Consider the following 17,497-nt stretch of genomic DNA (forward strand, 5'->3'; position numbering starts at 1 on the left):
AAATGTGGGTGAAATCCTAGTTATCCAGGCTTTTAACAAATGAGTGACAATGTTTGCCACTGCTTTATTTTCCATTTAGAAACGAGGCTACTAAATATTAGAGTGCCTCTTCCACTAATAAATGTGGGTGAAGTCCTAGTTATCCAGGCTTTTAACAAATGAGTGACAATGTTTGCCACTGCTTTATTTTCCATTTAGAAATGAGGCTACTAAATATTAGAGTGCCTCTTCCACTAATAAATGTGGGTGAAGTCCTAGTTATCCAGGCTTTTAACAAATGAGTGACAATGTTTGCCACTGCTTTATTTTCCATTTAGAAATGAGGCTACTAAATATAATTTTAATTGGATTACCCCCTTGATCTGATTTTTCTCATCAAATCTACCTTCATATGTTATGGCCCATTACACCTTTCTCCTGTCTTGCCTATTGCTTCTTTAAAAGCACATGTCTTAAGTCATCTTAATAATATTGTCGTATTTCTCAAGCTGGTCTTTAGTGCATATGTTTTTGGTTTTTTCAGGAAATTTTCAAGATAGGGAGAAAATGCGTATCGAAAAAGCTGCACGTCTCCGTTTTGGACGCTTCTTTTATCGTTTTCCTAATGGAGAATCTGCTGCAGATGTGTATGACCGAATAACAGGTACCAGAACTTGCATAAATGCATCTTTGCCTCAACACTGCTTAGATGATCTCCACATTGACTTTTTAGTGAATGAGTTAACTATAAAACAGAATATAGTTAGTGATCAATAGTGTCTTCAAGCTCACTTTGGCTAAGATTGAATATCAAGAAGGTTATGGGGTTGAGACATATCGTTCATTATCTTAAATCACTTAGATTGTCGATTATGAAGTGTTAAACTAATTTTTATGAACAGAATTTATCATGCTAAACTTGCGAGTTCAGTTCCACTACTGTAAGTTGCAGGTTTTCTGTGCAAGATGTTGAAAATAATTTCTATTTACAGGTTTTAGAGAGACACTTAGAGCAGATATTGACATTGGTCGTTTTCAACCCCCTGGAGCAAGGTCAAAATTTATGAACTTGGTTCTGGTATCTCATGGGCTCACTTTACGTGTCTTTCTTATGAGGTGGTACAAGTGGACTGTCGAACAATTTGAGCGCCTTCATAATTTTGGAAATGCTGGCATGCTTGTGATGCAGACTGGTTCAGGTGGAAGGTATGTATGATTCCTTTCTACAGTGATAGTAACTGGTTTAAGTGGTATTTTAAGATAGATTGATTTTAAGCTAGATAAGGAGATATAGCATTCTAGTTGTTATTTGATAATGAACACAACGAAACTCCTTTTAGATCAACTTATGAGCAAGTTAATATATATGAAACTTCACACTTTTGTAATTTGTCCAGTATTCCTCTTAGAGGAAGTGTTTCAATTTATAATAAGATTTAATCATTTTGATACTGAAGTACGGAATGTTTTTAATATTCATAGTTTAATAAAGCATTCAAGATTTCTAATATGTGAATAGGAAGTGAACCAATAGAGAGAAAACTAGTATGAGGGGGTATATAAGCAGTTAGGGTTCATAAATGAACTTATTTTATCTCATTTAATGATCAAATTTGAGTTTGTAAGTTAGGGAAACTTAATTTATTGTAAAAAGTAGAATTGGACGAATGTGACATTTACTGAAATTCCTGCACAGAATAGGATTATCTTGCAACCAAGAGTGTGTACAATGTGGGCAATCTCTGTAGGAGAGATGCATGCCTCAAACATTAAATTTTTGATACTTGACTCAAACTCACCTATTTCATATCTTTTCAATACAATAAATTTTTTACTAAAAATAGTGAATTATGGCTTTTGGTAAGAACTGATGATGGATCCCACTTGGTAGTGATCAGTGTCTTTTGAAGTTGAAGCAGGTAGTAGGATAATAGTTCTGAATGTTTTGTGGAGGCATTGCAGTGATTTCCCCATAGGAAAGAACCCTGAGCTAATTTTCCATGGCTTCTAAGGATACTTAAGTTACAAGTACTGAAGAGGGTGTATGGATTATCTTAATTGTGGATTGTATTGTTTCAGTAGGCAAGGCAAGAACCAAGTCAGGACTTTGAATTTCTGCTGGGCATCCACCACCTTTTGTAAGACCTTTACTCCATTGTTTGGTGCATGCGTGACTTCCTTTCTATATGTCAAGTCATTCCCATAAATCCTTGGTATCCATTTGCCCAATATGAGTGTCCCAAATTCCTTTAGTGTCTGATTGAAATGCCTTTTTCTTATCAATGGCCTTAAACTTGTATTTCATGCAGAGGTGGATGAAGAAATAAAACTCATTAAGGTTTGGCAATGGGATGAAAACCAATTGCAGCCATGAAGTGTAAAATGCAAGTTCAAATTCTGCGAAAGGCAAAAGCAGTTGAAAGGAAATAGAATTGGTTTGATTGTAGAAGAAAATGTCAGATGAGTGCAATGAGTGCTAGGGTTTGGCAAAGGCAGAATGTGGTAGGAGATAACTTTAAAGAAAATTACTCAAGTTTTAACAACATAGTAAATAGCCATAGGCTAAAAATCACAAGAATTTTTTTGCCTTTCATATAACATTTGTTTAACATGATCAATATTAAATTGGAAATACAATCATTACAAAAATGATCAAATCTGATATGCAACATTTCAATAATGAATTTATAACAATCTTTTCCTCACTTATTACATACATGCATTGCATAAAAGCAACATGATTATTGTTACACTAGAGTGTGTTATAGAATCTTCCATATTTCGAATCCTACATCTGTCTCTCAAGTCTCAAGGAGTTGTCTACAAGTGAGAGGGCATCACGCAAGTGATTTTCCTCCAACCGCACAGTAGTGGTCCCCTACACACCTTCCATCTAAAGTGGCCCTACCCTTCACGAAGAGTATAGACAAAAGAAACCAACAAGTTCATGCCATCTGAGACCTAGTGCTGTACCCTACATAACCCAATCGACAATACAACTTTAGACATTCCTATAACTAAGTATGACCAATCTCTGTTGATTATGAACTTTGGGACATTGTGAATCAATTAAATGCAAGCAGAGACTTTGCATTACTTTGGACAAAGTTTTAATATGATAGACACTTCCATGGAAAATGCAGTTGTGTGTTCACACACTTCTAACTCGACTTGGAAATGATGTTCATCCTACGGTTTAACACACAATTGACTCATTTGACTGATCATCTACTTTTCATAGAGGTTTAAGACCAAACATGTATTCTTTCTTTTGTCAGAAAATGAATAAGTTATGGAATTATACATTTGACAAAGAACTTCCATTTTGCGTACTTGCAATCTACAGATCTTGGCTATTGCCACGTGTTCATATGTCCATACGATTAATTCATGAGTATACTACTCTTTTAAGTTTCACAACATAAGACATTTTTACTCTATAACAGGTTATAACAAATAATGTTACCTTCCTACCACAGAATCGTGATTTTGTGATTGTCACTGAAAGGTCTTGACAACTTGTAAATATAGAAGACTAAGAGTTTTTTTTTTTCATACTGTTTAAAACAAAATATATTCATTATTTACTTATGGTTTTTTATATTTTCCATATTTGGGCTTCATTCAAGAATATAATTTAAAAGACCAACAAAGGTACAAGAAGTTATCTAATTCTTTTTGCAATAATAAGCATCTATACAGATTCTATGTCATAAATAAAAGCTTTGAGTAAATCAGATTACTGACTGCCATAATAACCAATCCAAGCATCAAGCTTTTCATACATATATACATATATATCCATAATAGCCTATATGTAATTGTGTGGTGTGTGTGTGTGTCTCTCTCTATATATATATGTTGATCAGATATTTAGTTTTAAGAATATATAAGAATAGTGCTGTTCATTTCAAATTAGCAGGATAAATGAATCAATAAAAGCATATACTGTTGTTTCTTCCCTACCATGAAATGAATTCTCTTATGCTAGGACTCAATGCAAAATTAGCACAATAATAAGACTATTTCTGAATTAAAATCTTATATTTATGAAAGCATGCCCAACTTTTGTTCTTCCCTCACGCACGAGAGCAGAATACACAACCAAGCTAAGAGAAAATTTTCTTCCAACACAGCAAACTACACAACTGAGATGTATATTTCTCATGCACTGTTCTGAAACTAAGCCAAAACCATCTCTTTACTTGCACGAGCAACTCTCCAAACGCCCAGACCTGCTCACGTTGGGTCTGATTTATTCCTCGAAGCACAGCAGTCCTGTTGGTGGTTGTTTTATCATCTACCAAATATTAGAATAAGATACCCCAAGGATACTCTATCCTCTCCCTAAAACCACCGCTTATGCTAAGATTGCGAGAAGATCATATGGTGATCCCAAGGTCTATATGTGCGAACAAGCGACTTTAGTGGGATAGCTTCTTGGGTAGTGTATACTGAAAATCTCAAGGGGGACTTACATTGTCAACTCATATCATTCAAGCTGTACTTAGGCAGATTTAACAATTTATGCTCTATGTTTTTGGATTTTCTGGTTTAGGACATTAAAAGAGAAGATAAAAGAGGATAGGGTTTAGGAATTCTAACTAATTCTAGGAACTCAAGAGACGGTATAGACGGTGAAACTAATAACAATACTCTGTTTCGCCACACTTTGGACAACTACGCAAAGTATGTGCAGTCTTCTAGGATTGTGCTTATGATTTTCACACTTAGGAATAATACCAACAATTGAACAATATTATTCCAAGTAGAAGTTAAACATCCATATTAAAAGCTCAGGCTAACTTTACACATTGAATGGAAATCATCCATCCAAAGAAAGTATGAGCAAAATTTCACCAATCTATACTATCAAATCTATCATTCATCTAACGACTTTAAAGCAAATAACTTAAGCAAATTTAATCTAAGTGTTGAAGGAAATATGCAACCACGCAACCATTTAGCAATAAAAAGATTTCAAGACGATATTGATAATGAACTTTTATTACTCAAATAGCTCTAAGCAACAATTTCATAAATCTCTTCACACTGAAATGAAATGAGAGAATGAGTTTATATAGAGTTTCTGAAAACAAATGAATGGTTGAGATCGATCTAAGATCAACGGTCGAGATTAAGACAACCTAACCCTAATTAGAGTTTCCCAAAATGAGATGCAAGATCAACTGTAAATGAGACAAGTGGCACAAGATGCTATCTTTTAAGATTGCACCCCCTTCTTCTGATATTCGATGAACTTGGACACAATCTGGTCAACTTCCTCCATTGTGACATGTGGCAACATGTTGATCCTGAATTCTAATCCGTCCAAGTCATCTACACATAGAGTAAAAGTGATTTCCCAGTCTAGTTCTTGCTTCTAAGAAGCATCTCTGATTGACAGGAGGTTCGATGCCTTAGCCAAATTGCTCTTCAAGACTGGTCCTATGATGGCAAAGAAAATGTCTTGCGTTCTGACCTTCAGATTCTCCAATTTCATATCTCTTTCTTGGATAGTTTCTTTCCCTAGTATCTCTGCAACTATAAGGAAAATCTTGTCCTGAATTGCCTTTATCTGTTCTTCTATTCTATCAACATCAACCTTTACCTTTTCTAAGACTTCATTTCGTGCAACTAGCGTCCAGTGCCAACTATTGAAGTCATAGGCAGCCCCTGCCTCAATTATCTTTCCATTAACCAATTCTTGTGGTGGTACTCCTTTCAATTCTCTAAGGTATGGGATAATTTCTATCTTGGATATCCTGGAAGTCAGCCCACGCTTCTTCCATGTTCACAATCCTGGAAAGTAAAGAAGAAGTTTGTTCATATGCTAATCATATTCCTTCCATAAATGTGGCTTCTTCTTTTCTTACACTTTCCATCCAATCTCTAGTCTCTCTTGCTGTCACTGCTTGTTCCTTAGAACCTTTGACTACCTACTGTGAATTCAAAAGTGGGAGAGCCTCTAGACTGGCTTGATTGAGTGGCTTAGTTAAGTGCTGAATATATTCTTTTAAGCAGTCAACTTCTCTTTTATGTTCATTATTCTTTCCTACTTCCCTATCTAGTCTTTCTTTCATGGAAGCAACTGAATTGTCCAAATCCTCAGCTTCCTGCTTCTTGGTAGTTGGTCCTGTTGTGACCTTTTCACACATCGCCCCTTTGCAAATGGGGACCCCCTTCTTTTTAGGCCCCTTCGGTCTTTTGGCTTTGTTTTTTGGGTCTTTTCGCAATAGTCTCTCCAGTCTCTTTTCTTTGCAGGTGTTTGGGGGGTTGAATTGGTCAAGTCTGCTTTTCGTTTGAGTGATTTTGGTGAAGTCTAGGGCCTGTTTCGTCAATTTTAGGATTTCTGCCTTTAGTCCTAGATTTTAGGGGTTTCTATTAGGGTTTTGAAAAAACTGAACATATCATTGGAATCAAGTACCTTCAAGGAACCTCCCAGTAAAATTTGAGCCAAAACGGAGCAACTTTCTATTTTTAGAAAGTTCCTATTTTTTTAGGGATTTTACTGAGTCTCGGAATGTCGTCATTTTGCCAAAAATCAAACTTACTATTTTTAGTAAGTTTCTATTTATAGTAAGTCATTCCTGTGTCCTGTTTGAGAGATCTAACACTGACATTTTGAAAAGTTTTCTATTTTTGGAAAGTTTGTTTTAACAAGACCATTCAGGCAAATGATGAAGATCAAGCATTCATGAATATTTCCAATTCCGGAAAGTCAAAAAGCAGATAGGATCAATCAAAAAATGACTAAGTGTTGGCATCGAGTCCTGAAGTGGAAAGCTCAAAGAATCATCCAAGTCTGGAAAGCAACGTGAAAATCCTTTAGCAAATCAATTTGACATCCAAGTGAAGGAGTTTGGCATCAAGGAAGGAAGAAATGATGAATTTCCTTCCCTTAGGCAATCCAGCGCCCAACTAAGGATGAAGGCGCCAAAATGCTCACACCATGGAATTCAAGGAAAATTGTGAATTCCATGCCTTAGTGAAAAATTCGCCCATGCACAGGAAAGGGCGTTAAAACAAGGGAGTCAAGGAAGAACTCCAAAGTGTGAAATTCCTCCTTCAGTACAAAATTTCGCCCTAGGAGTTGGAAGGGCGCCAAAGTGCCCATGCCATGGAGAAAACCAAAATCATGAATTCCATGCCTTAGTGAAAAATCCACCCATGCATAGGAAAGGGTGCCAAAACAAGGGAGTCAAGGAAGAACTCCAAAGTGTGAAATTCCTCCTTCAGTACAAAATTCCGCGCCTAGGTAGGTTGGAAGGGTGCCAAAGTCAAGAGGTCATGGAGAACGTGGAAAATCAAGATTTCCTTGCCTCAGTAAAAATAGTGCCCAAGGAGTACACAGGGCGCCAAATAGAAGGAGCCATGGAATTCATGGAAAATAGTGAATTCCTCCCTCATAAAGAAATTGCACCCATGCCAGGTGAATGGCACCAAACAAGGGTGTCCATGGAAAGCATCAAAAAAAGTAAAAAAATCCTTGCCTTAAGGAGATTTGTGCCTAGGCAGGATGGAAGGGGGCCAAAGTGCCCATGTCATGGAGAAGCCAAATAATGATGAATTTCTCCTTCATGAAGAAATAGCGCGCCTAAAGATGATGAAGGGCGCCAAAGTGGGGGTTGCATGGAAAATGAACACTTGATAAAATACCTCCTCCAATTGAAGAATACGCCCTGGCCAAGGAAAAGATGACGAAACGACTCTTAAAGAAAATCAAAGGAATGAAGAAATTCCATGGCAGAATGAATTCCACGCTTAAGTTGGAAAACTCAAAAAATTGTCTAAGGCATGAAAATCCAAGGGGTCAAGGAGGAATGAAAAGCAGAAATCCCCTCGGGGAAATTTCTGAAATTTCCATTTTTAGACACCAAATCTCGTCTAAATTTCGAAATTTTTGCAGATTTGGATTCGTAGGAGAATTTTCTCTCTCCTTGACCAAAACCCTAATTTTGTGGACTATCTCTAAAAAAAAGGAGTGGAAAATCATCAAAAATCTCTTCTAGAGCAAGGAAAGTTCGAAAAACTTCAAGAAAATTCTTCTTGAATCAAATTTTCTCTCTCCAACAATTCTAGATGTGTAGGAGCGGATATATGACGACGGGGTCCACTTGCCTGGCGAGGATCTATTGAACGCATGGCAGTATGATGGCGCATTCATTGTCGGAATATTTGACCAAATGGCAATCCGGTCATTACATGTTGAATTTATGGCAGATTCTTTTTGCATGTAGCCGTCGCATGGGGAATGATGGGCATTTATTTCTTGCATGGGTGTTTATTGTATTTTGGGCATGTTTGATGTAATTGGGTGCATTTAATGCACTGATGGACGCTATTTTTGGGCTTTTAGAATAATTGTATATTGGCTTAGTGGGCATTAATAGTCGATTCCCACCTTGTTGCATCTTGAGTGGGAAATCTTTAGGGTTTGCATGTAGTCAATGCCAGGAGCCTATATAAAGGGGCGACCCCCCTCATTTGTAAGGAGGAGAGATTATTGTCTGAGATTGTTGCTAAGGATTGTTGAAGTAGCCAACTTAATACATTGTTTGATTTTGATAGTGTATTTTTGTTCTATTTTAGCAATCTACATGGTCTTTCTCTCTTCAGTTAGAATAGATTTTGCTTTATGTTATTAGATGGGCTGGATTTGATAGGATTGCTTGTTGCAAGATTCGTGCTCATACTTTTGGTGTGCAGCTGATTGTTGCATACTGTGCAAAGTTAGCTTGAGCCTACGTTATTTGTGTATGCTTAACTTTGATTATCAGTAGAGATTGTTCGATTTGATGGTTTCTATTGATGATTTGAAAAACTTTAACACACCCTTTGAAGATTGCACCACCTTCGTGTAGTTGTGCATTGCTGGCGAAGCGAAGCGTGGTTGGATTTTGCATAAGTAATCCCGTCTCCGTGTTCATAGCATTAGATTAGCCTTAGCTTAGTCCTCTAAACCTTTCCTCATTTACTTTTCCGCATATCTTAAATCCAAAAAATAGGGCTTTCATTGCAAATCATTCACATAGAAATCCTTGAACTTGCATAAGTTTGTTATCCTCTTCAGGTGAATACGTAAGGCCCCTTTGGTTAACAGCAAACCCATCAATCAACTGAGTCACATTCACACATTGAAGGAACCTTAGAGTTAGCCGTTTGAACTTTTTGTGCAATCTTAGCATACAGACTAATTTTGTTCAAGAGAAAGGTGACCGTTGGTAACTTTATTTTGTGTTCGACGTAGTCCTAAAAAACACGTCAACAGGTCCCAAATTGAATATAGTGATTTCGTGTTCATGGAGACCAATATATCCCTTTGTGAAGTAGTCACCGATGAGGAGGGACCCCAAAGAGATCAATCCGGACCGGTCAGCAAGAGTAAACACAATAGAAACACAAAGATATGATGGAGGCAATGCAGAACAGGTTGTTTTATTTCATGAAAATAGATTACATCCAACCGGTAACAACCGGGTTACAACATACCGACTCACAGGCCTAGTAGAACATATAGAATAGATCACAACCGAGACCTTGAATCGTGAGATCTATCTTCTACGCACAGTCTAGCTACTTGATTCTCTGATTGATTACATTCTAATGCGCAATTACAATTATATATCGATCCAAAGGATCCAGGCAGCCCAAAAGGGATCAAAACCCGAAGAACAAGACCTAACGTGTAAAATAACAAGGTTGGCCTCCGCCAAGAGATTCCTCCGGAAAATCCAAAGGATGAAACGTAGATCACAGGAAAAGGTTGGCCACACGCCAAGGAACATCGGAATCAAAGCCCAAGGCTCCGCAAGCTTCGGAAGGGGTTCCGATAGATCACCAAAAATAGGTCCAGGCAACCAGTAACAAGAACTGCCAACCGGTAGCAAGAAACTGTCAAGTAAACCTATAGCGATATCTTGCCGGAAAATGATTTAAAGCGATGCGGTCTAGAAGTAAGAAAGATGATTAAGTCTTCAAGAAGAATCCAACTCCACAGGATCTAGTGAGCCAAAACCGGGACACACAGAAAGGAAAATTGAAACTGCAAACAAAAAGCAAAACATAAAGGAAAATGTTTTTGGTTGATGCAAGATTGCTATGAACCGGGGATGCTCCTGCATCACTTTGCCTTGTCTACTTTTGGTACTGCAATCTGTATTGTCCTGCATCCTGTTTCATCTCTCTGGATGGAGAATTATCTGGTTGGTTTCTTCACAACAGTTTGCTCTAATCTGACCATGTCATGTCCCTCCCTTGATCGTTATATATATACTGAATGAAGCAATTATTATTATTAACTAATATAATGATTATTTGAAATTTATTTATTTATTAGATATTATTATTTAATTGATATTTTTACTAATAATAATATTTTTTAAATATTCAAATAAAAAAAAAGAAGAATTAATATTATATTATAAACATAATTTAAGTATTCTTAATTGTAAATACAATTCATATATTTAAAATAATAAATATATAATTGTGAAAATTAAGGATGATAATTGACCAATATAATTGTTGAGCGCATTCATTATGGTGAAATATGTAACATCGTAAGGGACAATACAATATATTACGATAATATTGAGAAGAACAAATTGACCAAGTCTAAAGAAGTTGTCAAATACCAGTAAACACCATAATCACAAAGGGTATAAATTATTAATACTTCGTAAAGAAGCCAAAATATCATACATGTTAAGGGAGGTGCTTAAGATCAATCTCCCCAAATCCGTTAAAGGGAATGGAGTATGTTTATCGAAAATGATGGTACATATCCAAGTTATTGAAACGTCTATAATTCAGTCATCACATCGTTGGGAAAGGAATAGAACGATCAATAAGTCATCATCGATTAATGATAAAGATTAGCGACTTTATCTACAAGACTAATTGAGTAGAACTAAATAGATATCCATCAAGGAATATCGACTAAGGATGAAATAACAAATGTAGTAGAATTATTAGTTAAGACTTCATATAAATTCTTAAACGTAAAGAGACACCATTCGTATATTATTTGGAAATGCGCTTCATAACTAAGAAGTAATAAATAAGTGTTCTTAGTTTATAAACTACACTTGGTTTTAAGAAGCTGTCTGATTAAGAAATAAGGATGCTTAATGAATAGAAGAGATTTACATGGAAGGGTGTGACTGAAGAAGGATACCGTTCAATAAAGTATTAAAGGAGAACACTGAGAGGAAGATCATATAGAAGGGAGGGAGATGGAAAAACAGATTGTGAATCAAGAGCAGATTGAAAAGAGGAATATATATATATATATATATATATATATATATATATATATATATATATATATATATATATATATATATATATATATATATATATATAATGGGAGAGCCATCGATCATATTAGAACTATTAAGTTTTAGGTGGTAGCATCCTTGACCGTGATGGTATACATGAGAATGTATGTTTTATATATATGAAGTTTGATAATGTTTCTATGCAGAATTTAATATTAATAGAAATATTAACATAGAGTGCAATATAAGGATACCCAATAACATGACAGTGGCAGACCAGATCTGACATGCGTCAGATCTGTCTGCCATTACCAGCCAGTAAACAAATTACTAACTAGGATTGCTTTAAGTTGTAATAATATTAGTAAATTATATAAAAGGATTTAGCTGATACATAATTAATATTAGTAAATTATATAAAAGGATTTAGCTGATACATAATTAATATTAGTAAATTATATAAAAGGATTTAGCTGATACATAAACAATTGGTAATATTACACTATATATATATACTCAAATCAGAGTACGGGATAAAATAAGGATTGTAAATATAGATATGGATAATAATAAATATTAATATAATAATAATATTTTTAGAAATTAGTAATAATTCATATAATTAGTAATTAATAAATACGCTAAGGCTTTGTAAATGGATCTGAGCAAGATTAATTATTTATTATGATAAGATAGTAAGTACCTGATAGAGTATAGAAGGATAGAACATTACAGATTTGATTCATGCTAAGGTAGTCTTGACACTTAATCAAGTTAGTTTAAGCCATAAGTAATTTGAAATGATTAATTATGGTTAAAATAGACCAAACCCTAGTAGGGGACATTACAGACCAAGAAATCAGCCATGTCATCTTCTTGTTCTTCTACTTCTTGTGTTTTTATTTTCAATCTCTCCCTCAGCTAATCAGGAACAGTGGGCTGCTTAATGCCTTCTACTTCTTGGTTGTCTTCTATTTCTTGGTCGCTTTCTTTATGTGCAATACCCCAGAGAGTGGAAATCATTCCCTCTTGAAACTCTCCTTCTTCAACATCCATTTCATTTTTTGATTCTAGAATTTCTGTGCCAGTAGGAGATGGTGGTTGTTCATCTTCTTGATGGACTGATTCTGCATTCTTCTCATGAATTGGGGAAGGAATTTCCATCTCTGCCAACGACTGATCGATGGCCAAGACATCTATATTTGCAGATGCGGCAGAACGAGATGGTTCCAACTTCCACCCTTTGTTTCTTTTGAACAAGTCCTTCAGTCACAATTGCCTTTCCTTTAGTTTTTGAAGAACTTCCCACTTCTTTTTGTTTTGCACTTTCAATTTGTCTGGCACCTTGAGAAGCTTCAGCATTTGAGGAACATTCCTTTGCTTCTCCCATAAAGTCATATGTCAAGTTTACATTTATTCTTCTTAGCCTTTGGATCTGCTAATCAACCCACCAATGGGAATAGTTTTCTAGTGGTCGCATCAGGGTAGCTAAGTCAGCATGTTCAAGTTCAGACCATTTGATAGGACGGAGAGGCACATCCTCATCAAAGTGTGGCTGAGTGTACTCTTCACTTTCTTCCACTTGATCTGGTATAGGGAAAAGTTCAGTGATTCTAATCAAACAAATTGGCAACCTAGATCACATCCCTTTCCTGACAGCATACTCATCAACAACATTTGCCCAGTAGTCTTCTATATCCACTCTATGTCTAAATCTTTCTCCATTCACTGATTCAATATTGCTGTGAGGATCAAAGTTTGCCTTGGATTTGTAAAAGGTAAAAGAGTACCATTGCATCTCCAATCTAGCTGTTTCAGCTGCTTGTGTTGAAGGACAAGATTCAAGCATGTTTCCAATAAAGAATGGAAAAGAGATAGCAGCCTTCTGCCTTATTTTCTTGAAGCTCTGATATGTTTCTAACTGTCTGAGAACTTCCAACAGGACCATCTTGTTGGTTGGATAGATTGGCAATCGGTAAGGACAGCCAGTGAAACCTTGGATTTTGATATAAGTGAACTTTGGAAACTGGATAAACTAGGATCCGTACTTGCTGATTAGACTTTTTGATTCAGGAGAAAGTCTCTTATGAGTACCTCCTTGCAATGTTCTTGTGATATACATGAGGAACGCATTATTCGCCCGTTTAAAATGACTTTTCTCTTGAGCTGCAGCTGAGGATAACAACCATATGACTGGAATTCATTCTCACCACCTCCAACTATGCCTTTGCAAATCAGTCCTGAATATTTCATAGGTTGCAACCAGTAGATGGATTGTAAGAACTCCTTTAAAATGTCTTTGTCCTCTCCAAGTTCATCAACTATTCATGAAGGTTGTCGTTGATTATGAGAGACCAGTTAAATAACTTGGTTCCTGAGGTGATTTCATCCATGAAATAATACATCCATTTGTGGAATGGTGCACCTTTAGGGCTGCCCATTATTTTGTTTAGTAGCAGGATGATATCACCATATTCTTCTTCAAAGTAAGGATGCAACAGATGCTTTGACACTTTCCCGTGAGGTCTTTTCTTCTCTAACCAAGACTTGTTAACATTTGCAACATAGAGTTCAGACTGACTGTCATAGACCCTCTTGGTTTGCTCCTTAGTCTTGTATGTGGCCTTACTATGGCTTGGTATGCCAAATGTCTCTTGAATGGATAATTTTGAAAGATTAGCCATGACTCTTCCATCTGGTGCAATTATCTCTCTTGATTGTGCGTTATAGTGCAAGGCACATTCAACTATCAGCTCAACACACTCCTTGGCTGGTGGAAATCCAGCTGCTTGGACAATTCCTTTCTGCATCATCTTGCGAGCAATAGGTGTAGGAATGTGTCCACCATGTCCATACATTCTTTTCTTAAATTCCTCCAAATCAACATGTCCGAGGTCTGTGTCAGTGATGCTCTTCCATTTGGATTTGATATTGGATTTCAACTATGCTTCCCTGTTGGCGAACTTCATTGGTGCTTCCTTGGTCATCCACCTGAAAAACACATGAAAACTTAATGTTATTTTGAGATTTTAATTCTGATTTTTAATCATTTTTTCTGAAAATTTCACTTTCAGCCTATTAAAAGGTTAAGTTTCTGCAAAAAAGAAGACTGAAAGTGAAGGGTTTGGCCAAGAAATTGATAAAATTGAGGAAAATAAGAAAGTGACTGAAATTTACCTTCCACTCTGAAAATCTGTCTTAAAATCAGAGAAAGTACTCAATTTCTTGACCTCTAACACTTAGAAGATTATCACTTCTTGAAAAATTTCTCTTCAAAAATTCAAAAATCACAAATTTAAATCTGTCTTAAAATCAGAGAAAGTACTCAATTTCTTGACCTCTAACACTTAGAAGATTATCACTTCTTGAAAAATTTCTCTTCAAAAATTCAAAAATCACAAATTTCGAGAGAAAACTTCTCATCAATGCTCTCCAAATTCTCAACCTGAGTAGTGAATTGTGAAATGAATTGGTTGAAAATATAGAGTTTAGGGTTTTTAAATTTAGAAGTTTTATTTTTGTTTATTTTTTTATTGTTTTAATCTTTCCAAAATGGAAAGTTTTTATTTTCTCTCAAAATTCCATCCTTTGCCAAAAAAGAAAAGAATCTTCTAGAATTTTCTTTTAATTTCCAAAATTCTTGAATTTTTTGAAAATTCAGTTATGACAATCAAGAAAAGATTGAATAAAGAAATAGGAAAGAAAGAGGAATTTAAAAAAGAAAATGAGCAGCTGAGGAATTATATCCAGTACTTGACCAATCCCATTGCTCAAGGAGATGCAGCGGTTCCCTTGCTTTTGGCTCTTCCACATGAAAGAGTTGAATATTTTGAAGAAATGAAGGTGACAGCTTAAGAAACTAAGGAATGGATGGCAAACATCAATAATGAAGTAGTCACGTTCGTAGAGGAATTGATATTGGCACATGGGCAAACTTCTTCATTACTATCTCGAGTTCAAGACATGGTAGAAATGTGGGAGGATCTTCAAAATATTCAAGACAAAGTAATCCCATGCTTGAAGGTGTTGAAAGGAATTCCCAAGCAGGAATTAATAGATGGACAGGTAATTGCAGCTGGGGATATCTATGATTTCAACACGTGGTATTGGGCATTGATAGCAAGAAATGAAGTTTTGGATAACATAAGGGTTGATGGTGTCAAAATTGAAGAGCTGATTTAAGAAATTCAAAATAAGATTTTCCTTATAGCCACTAATGTGCTTGGAAAGGAAGCAATTCAAGATAATGAAATGAGCGTGGAAAATCTAAAGGTCAAAGCTCAAGAGAATTTCTTCACTTTCACGGGATTGATCCTTAAGCAAAATTTGACTAAGGCAGCGACCTTTTTCATTGAGAATGCCTTTCAGAAATAGGAATTGGATTGGGAGAATGCTTTTGCCACCTATGCTGATGACTTGGATGCGATCGAATTCAAGATAAACATGCTGCCACATGTCACAATGGAAGAGGTTAATCCTCTTGTGTCCAGCTTCATCGAATATGCTGACACCAAAAGTGGATAAGAATGCATTCTTCTAGAAGAAAGCTTCTCATGACACATGTCTTTCTTTTATTTGCTCTTATTGGATAACTATTGTAAACCCTATTCAGGGTGTTTGTGTTTTGATCTCAGCCGTTAATCTCTATTTGATTTGGGCCTTTCGTTCATTTTCAAAACTCTATATTACCCATCTTCTCTCATTTGTATGGGATAGATTGGTGAAATTGTTGCTTAAGACTACTAAAATTAATAAAGTTCATTTGCATTGCTTTGAATCTCTATGTTATCTTATGGTTGCATGGTTTCATATTTTCTTCAACATTAAATAGAATTTGCTTTATAAAGTTGTTAAATGAATGCAAGATTTGATAGTATTGGTTCGTGAAATCATTGCTGATACTTTTGATGAACAAATGATTTTTGTTCATTGTGCAAAGTTAGCTTGAGCATATTCTGTGGATGTTTAACTTATACTTTTGAATAATTATTGTTCATTTTGATGGTATTATTCATGGTATGAAAATTATAAGCATAACCCTTGAAGATTGCATGCACTTTGATTAGTTGTTTAATTTGGCAAACCAAAGCGTGGTTTAGATTCACCCAATCATTACTGTCTCTTAAATTCCTAAGAATAGTATAGAATTCCTAAACCCTTTTCCTTTTTTCCTTTGTTTTTGAAGTCCAAAATAAAAAATCCCAAAACTAAAGTGGAAAGTTTTCATTGTGAATGAAGTTCTCAAGTTCCCCTTGGATTACCAGCATACATCACCAAACGAGTTATATCCAACACTAAAGTCCCTAGTTCGCAGTAAAAACATTGGAATCGCCATATGATCTTCTTTGCAATCTTAGCATACGCGGTGATTTTATTCAGGAGAGGATAGTGTCTTTTGGGCATCTTTCTTCTGTTTTCGGTGTGTCATAAAACACGCACCAACGGGACCCTTAAGCACAAGGTAAAATCAGGGAAATTGGTGTTTTAAGCACTTATGCCCAAGTCTAAAAAGGTCCAATTTGCCCCATTTTACCAACAAATTTTAGAATTTTCAAGGGGCAGATTAATTCAAAGACACTACAAAGTATGTCGAAGAGTTTTTGACTCAATTTTACTTGAACAAAATCTGAAAAATTTGAAATGCCCCTAGACATTTTACAGGGCAAGATTTTGGATAACATCTTGCACTTTCTGAGTGCTCAGTCTGATTTGACCAAAAGAGAAGCCAGTCCCTGCAACACACACCCATAAAGGTTACATAAAGACTGATGTTGAATCCACTGGGTGATAGATTTAGAAACCATGAAGAAAAAGAGAATACCAAATAAAAAGGAAAGAAGGAAAAAGAAGGGGCAAAAATACAACAAAAATTGAGACAAGGAAAAATCTTTTTAATGACAGTAGACACTGATTTTAACTGAAAAGCTGAAACTTTAGACCTACCAACAAATAGTTGGTATGGTTCTCACTTTGATACCCATTATATGCATCTTTAAATAGATAAGGTTAGTGGTGCATTGTGTGAAGTATCTTGAAAGATATTAGTTGGGCTGAAAAATGACCACATAGGCTTTATCATGAATATTCTCCAAGAGTTTCGTCCACTGAATATCGTCTACACATCTCACAATGTCATGTCAGTGGCCCTGTTGAACAATACATTTTTCTAATCAATATATTTGGCAGCTTGCAACTTCAATGTTTTAGGTTTTGCATCCAATGACCTGGACATTCTC

General features: G+C 35.7%; 1 protein-coding gene across 2 annotated transcripts in view; it reads left to right on the forward strand.

The window, feature by feature from the left end:
- The window catches only part of LOC131043581 (phosphoglycerate mutase-like protein AT74H), a 107,824-nt gene that overhangs the window by 40,540 nt on the left and 49,787 nt on the right, over positions 1-17,497 (forward strand). The window contains exons 2-3 of one of the 2 annotated variants that reach the window (XM_057976810.2): positions 524-643; positions 972-1,185. In XM_057976810.2, the coding sequence (XP_057832793.2) occupies positions 524-643; positions 972-1,185 (334 nt within the window). The remainder of the gene's footprint in view (positions 1-523; positions 644-971; positions 1,186-17,497) is intronic. The other variant, XM_057976811.2, reaches the window with a different exon arrangement.

The sequence above is a fragment of the Cryptomeria japonica genome, chromosome 1, assembly GCF_030272615.1.
Source record: "Cryptomeria japonica chromosome 1, Sugi_1.0, whole genome shotgun sequence".
In the NCBI taxonomy this organism is placed as follows: domain Eukaryota; kingdom Viridiplantae; phylum Streptophyta; class Pinopsida; order Cupressales; family Cupressaceae; genus Cryptomeria; species Cryptomeria japonica.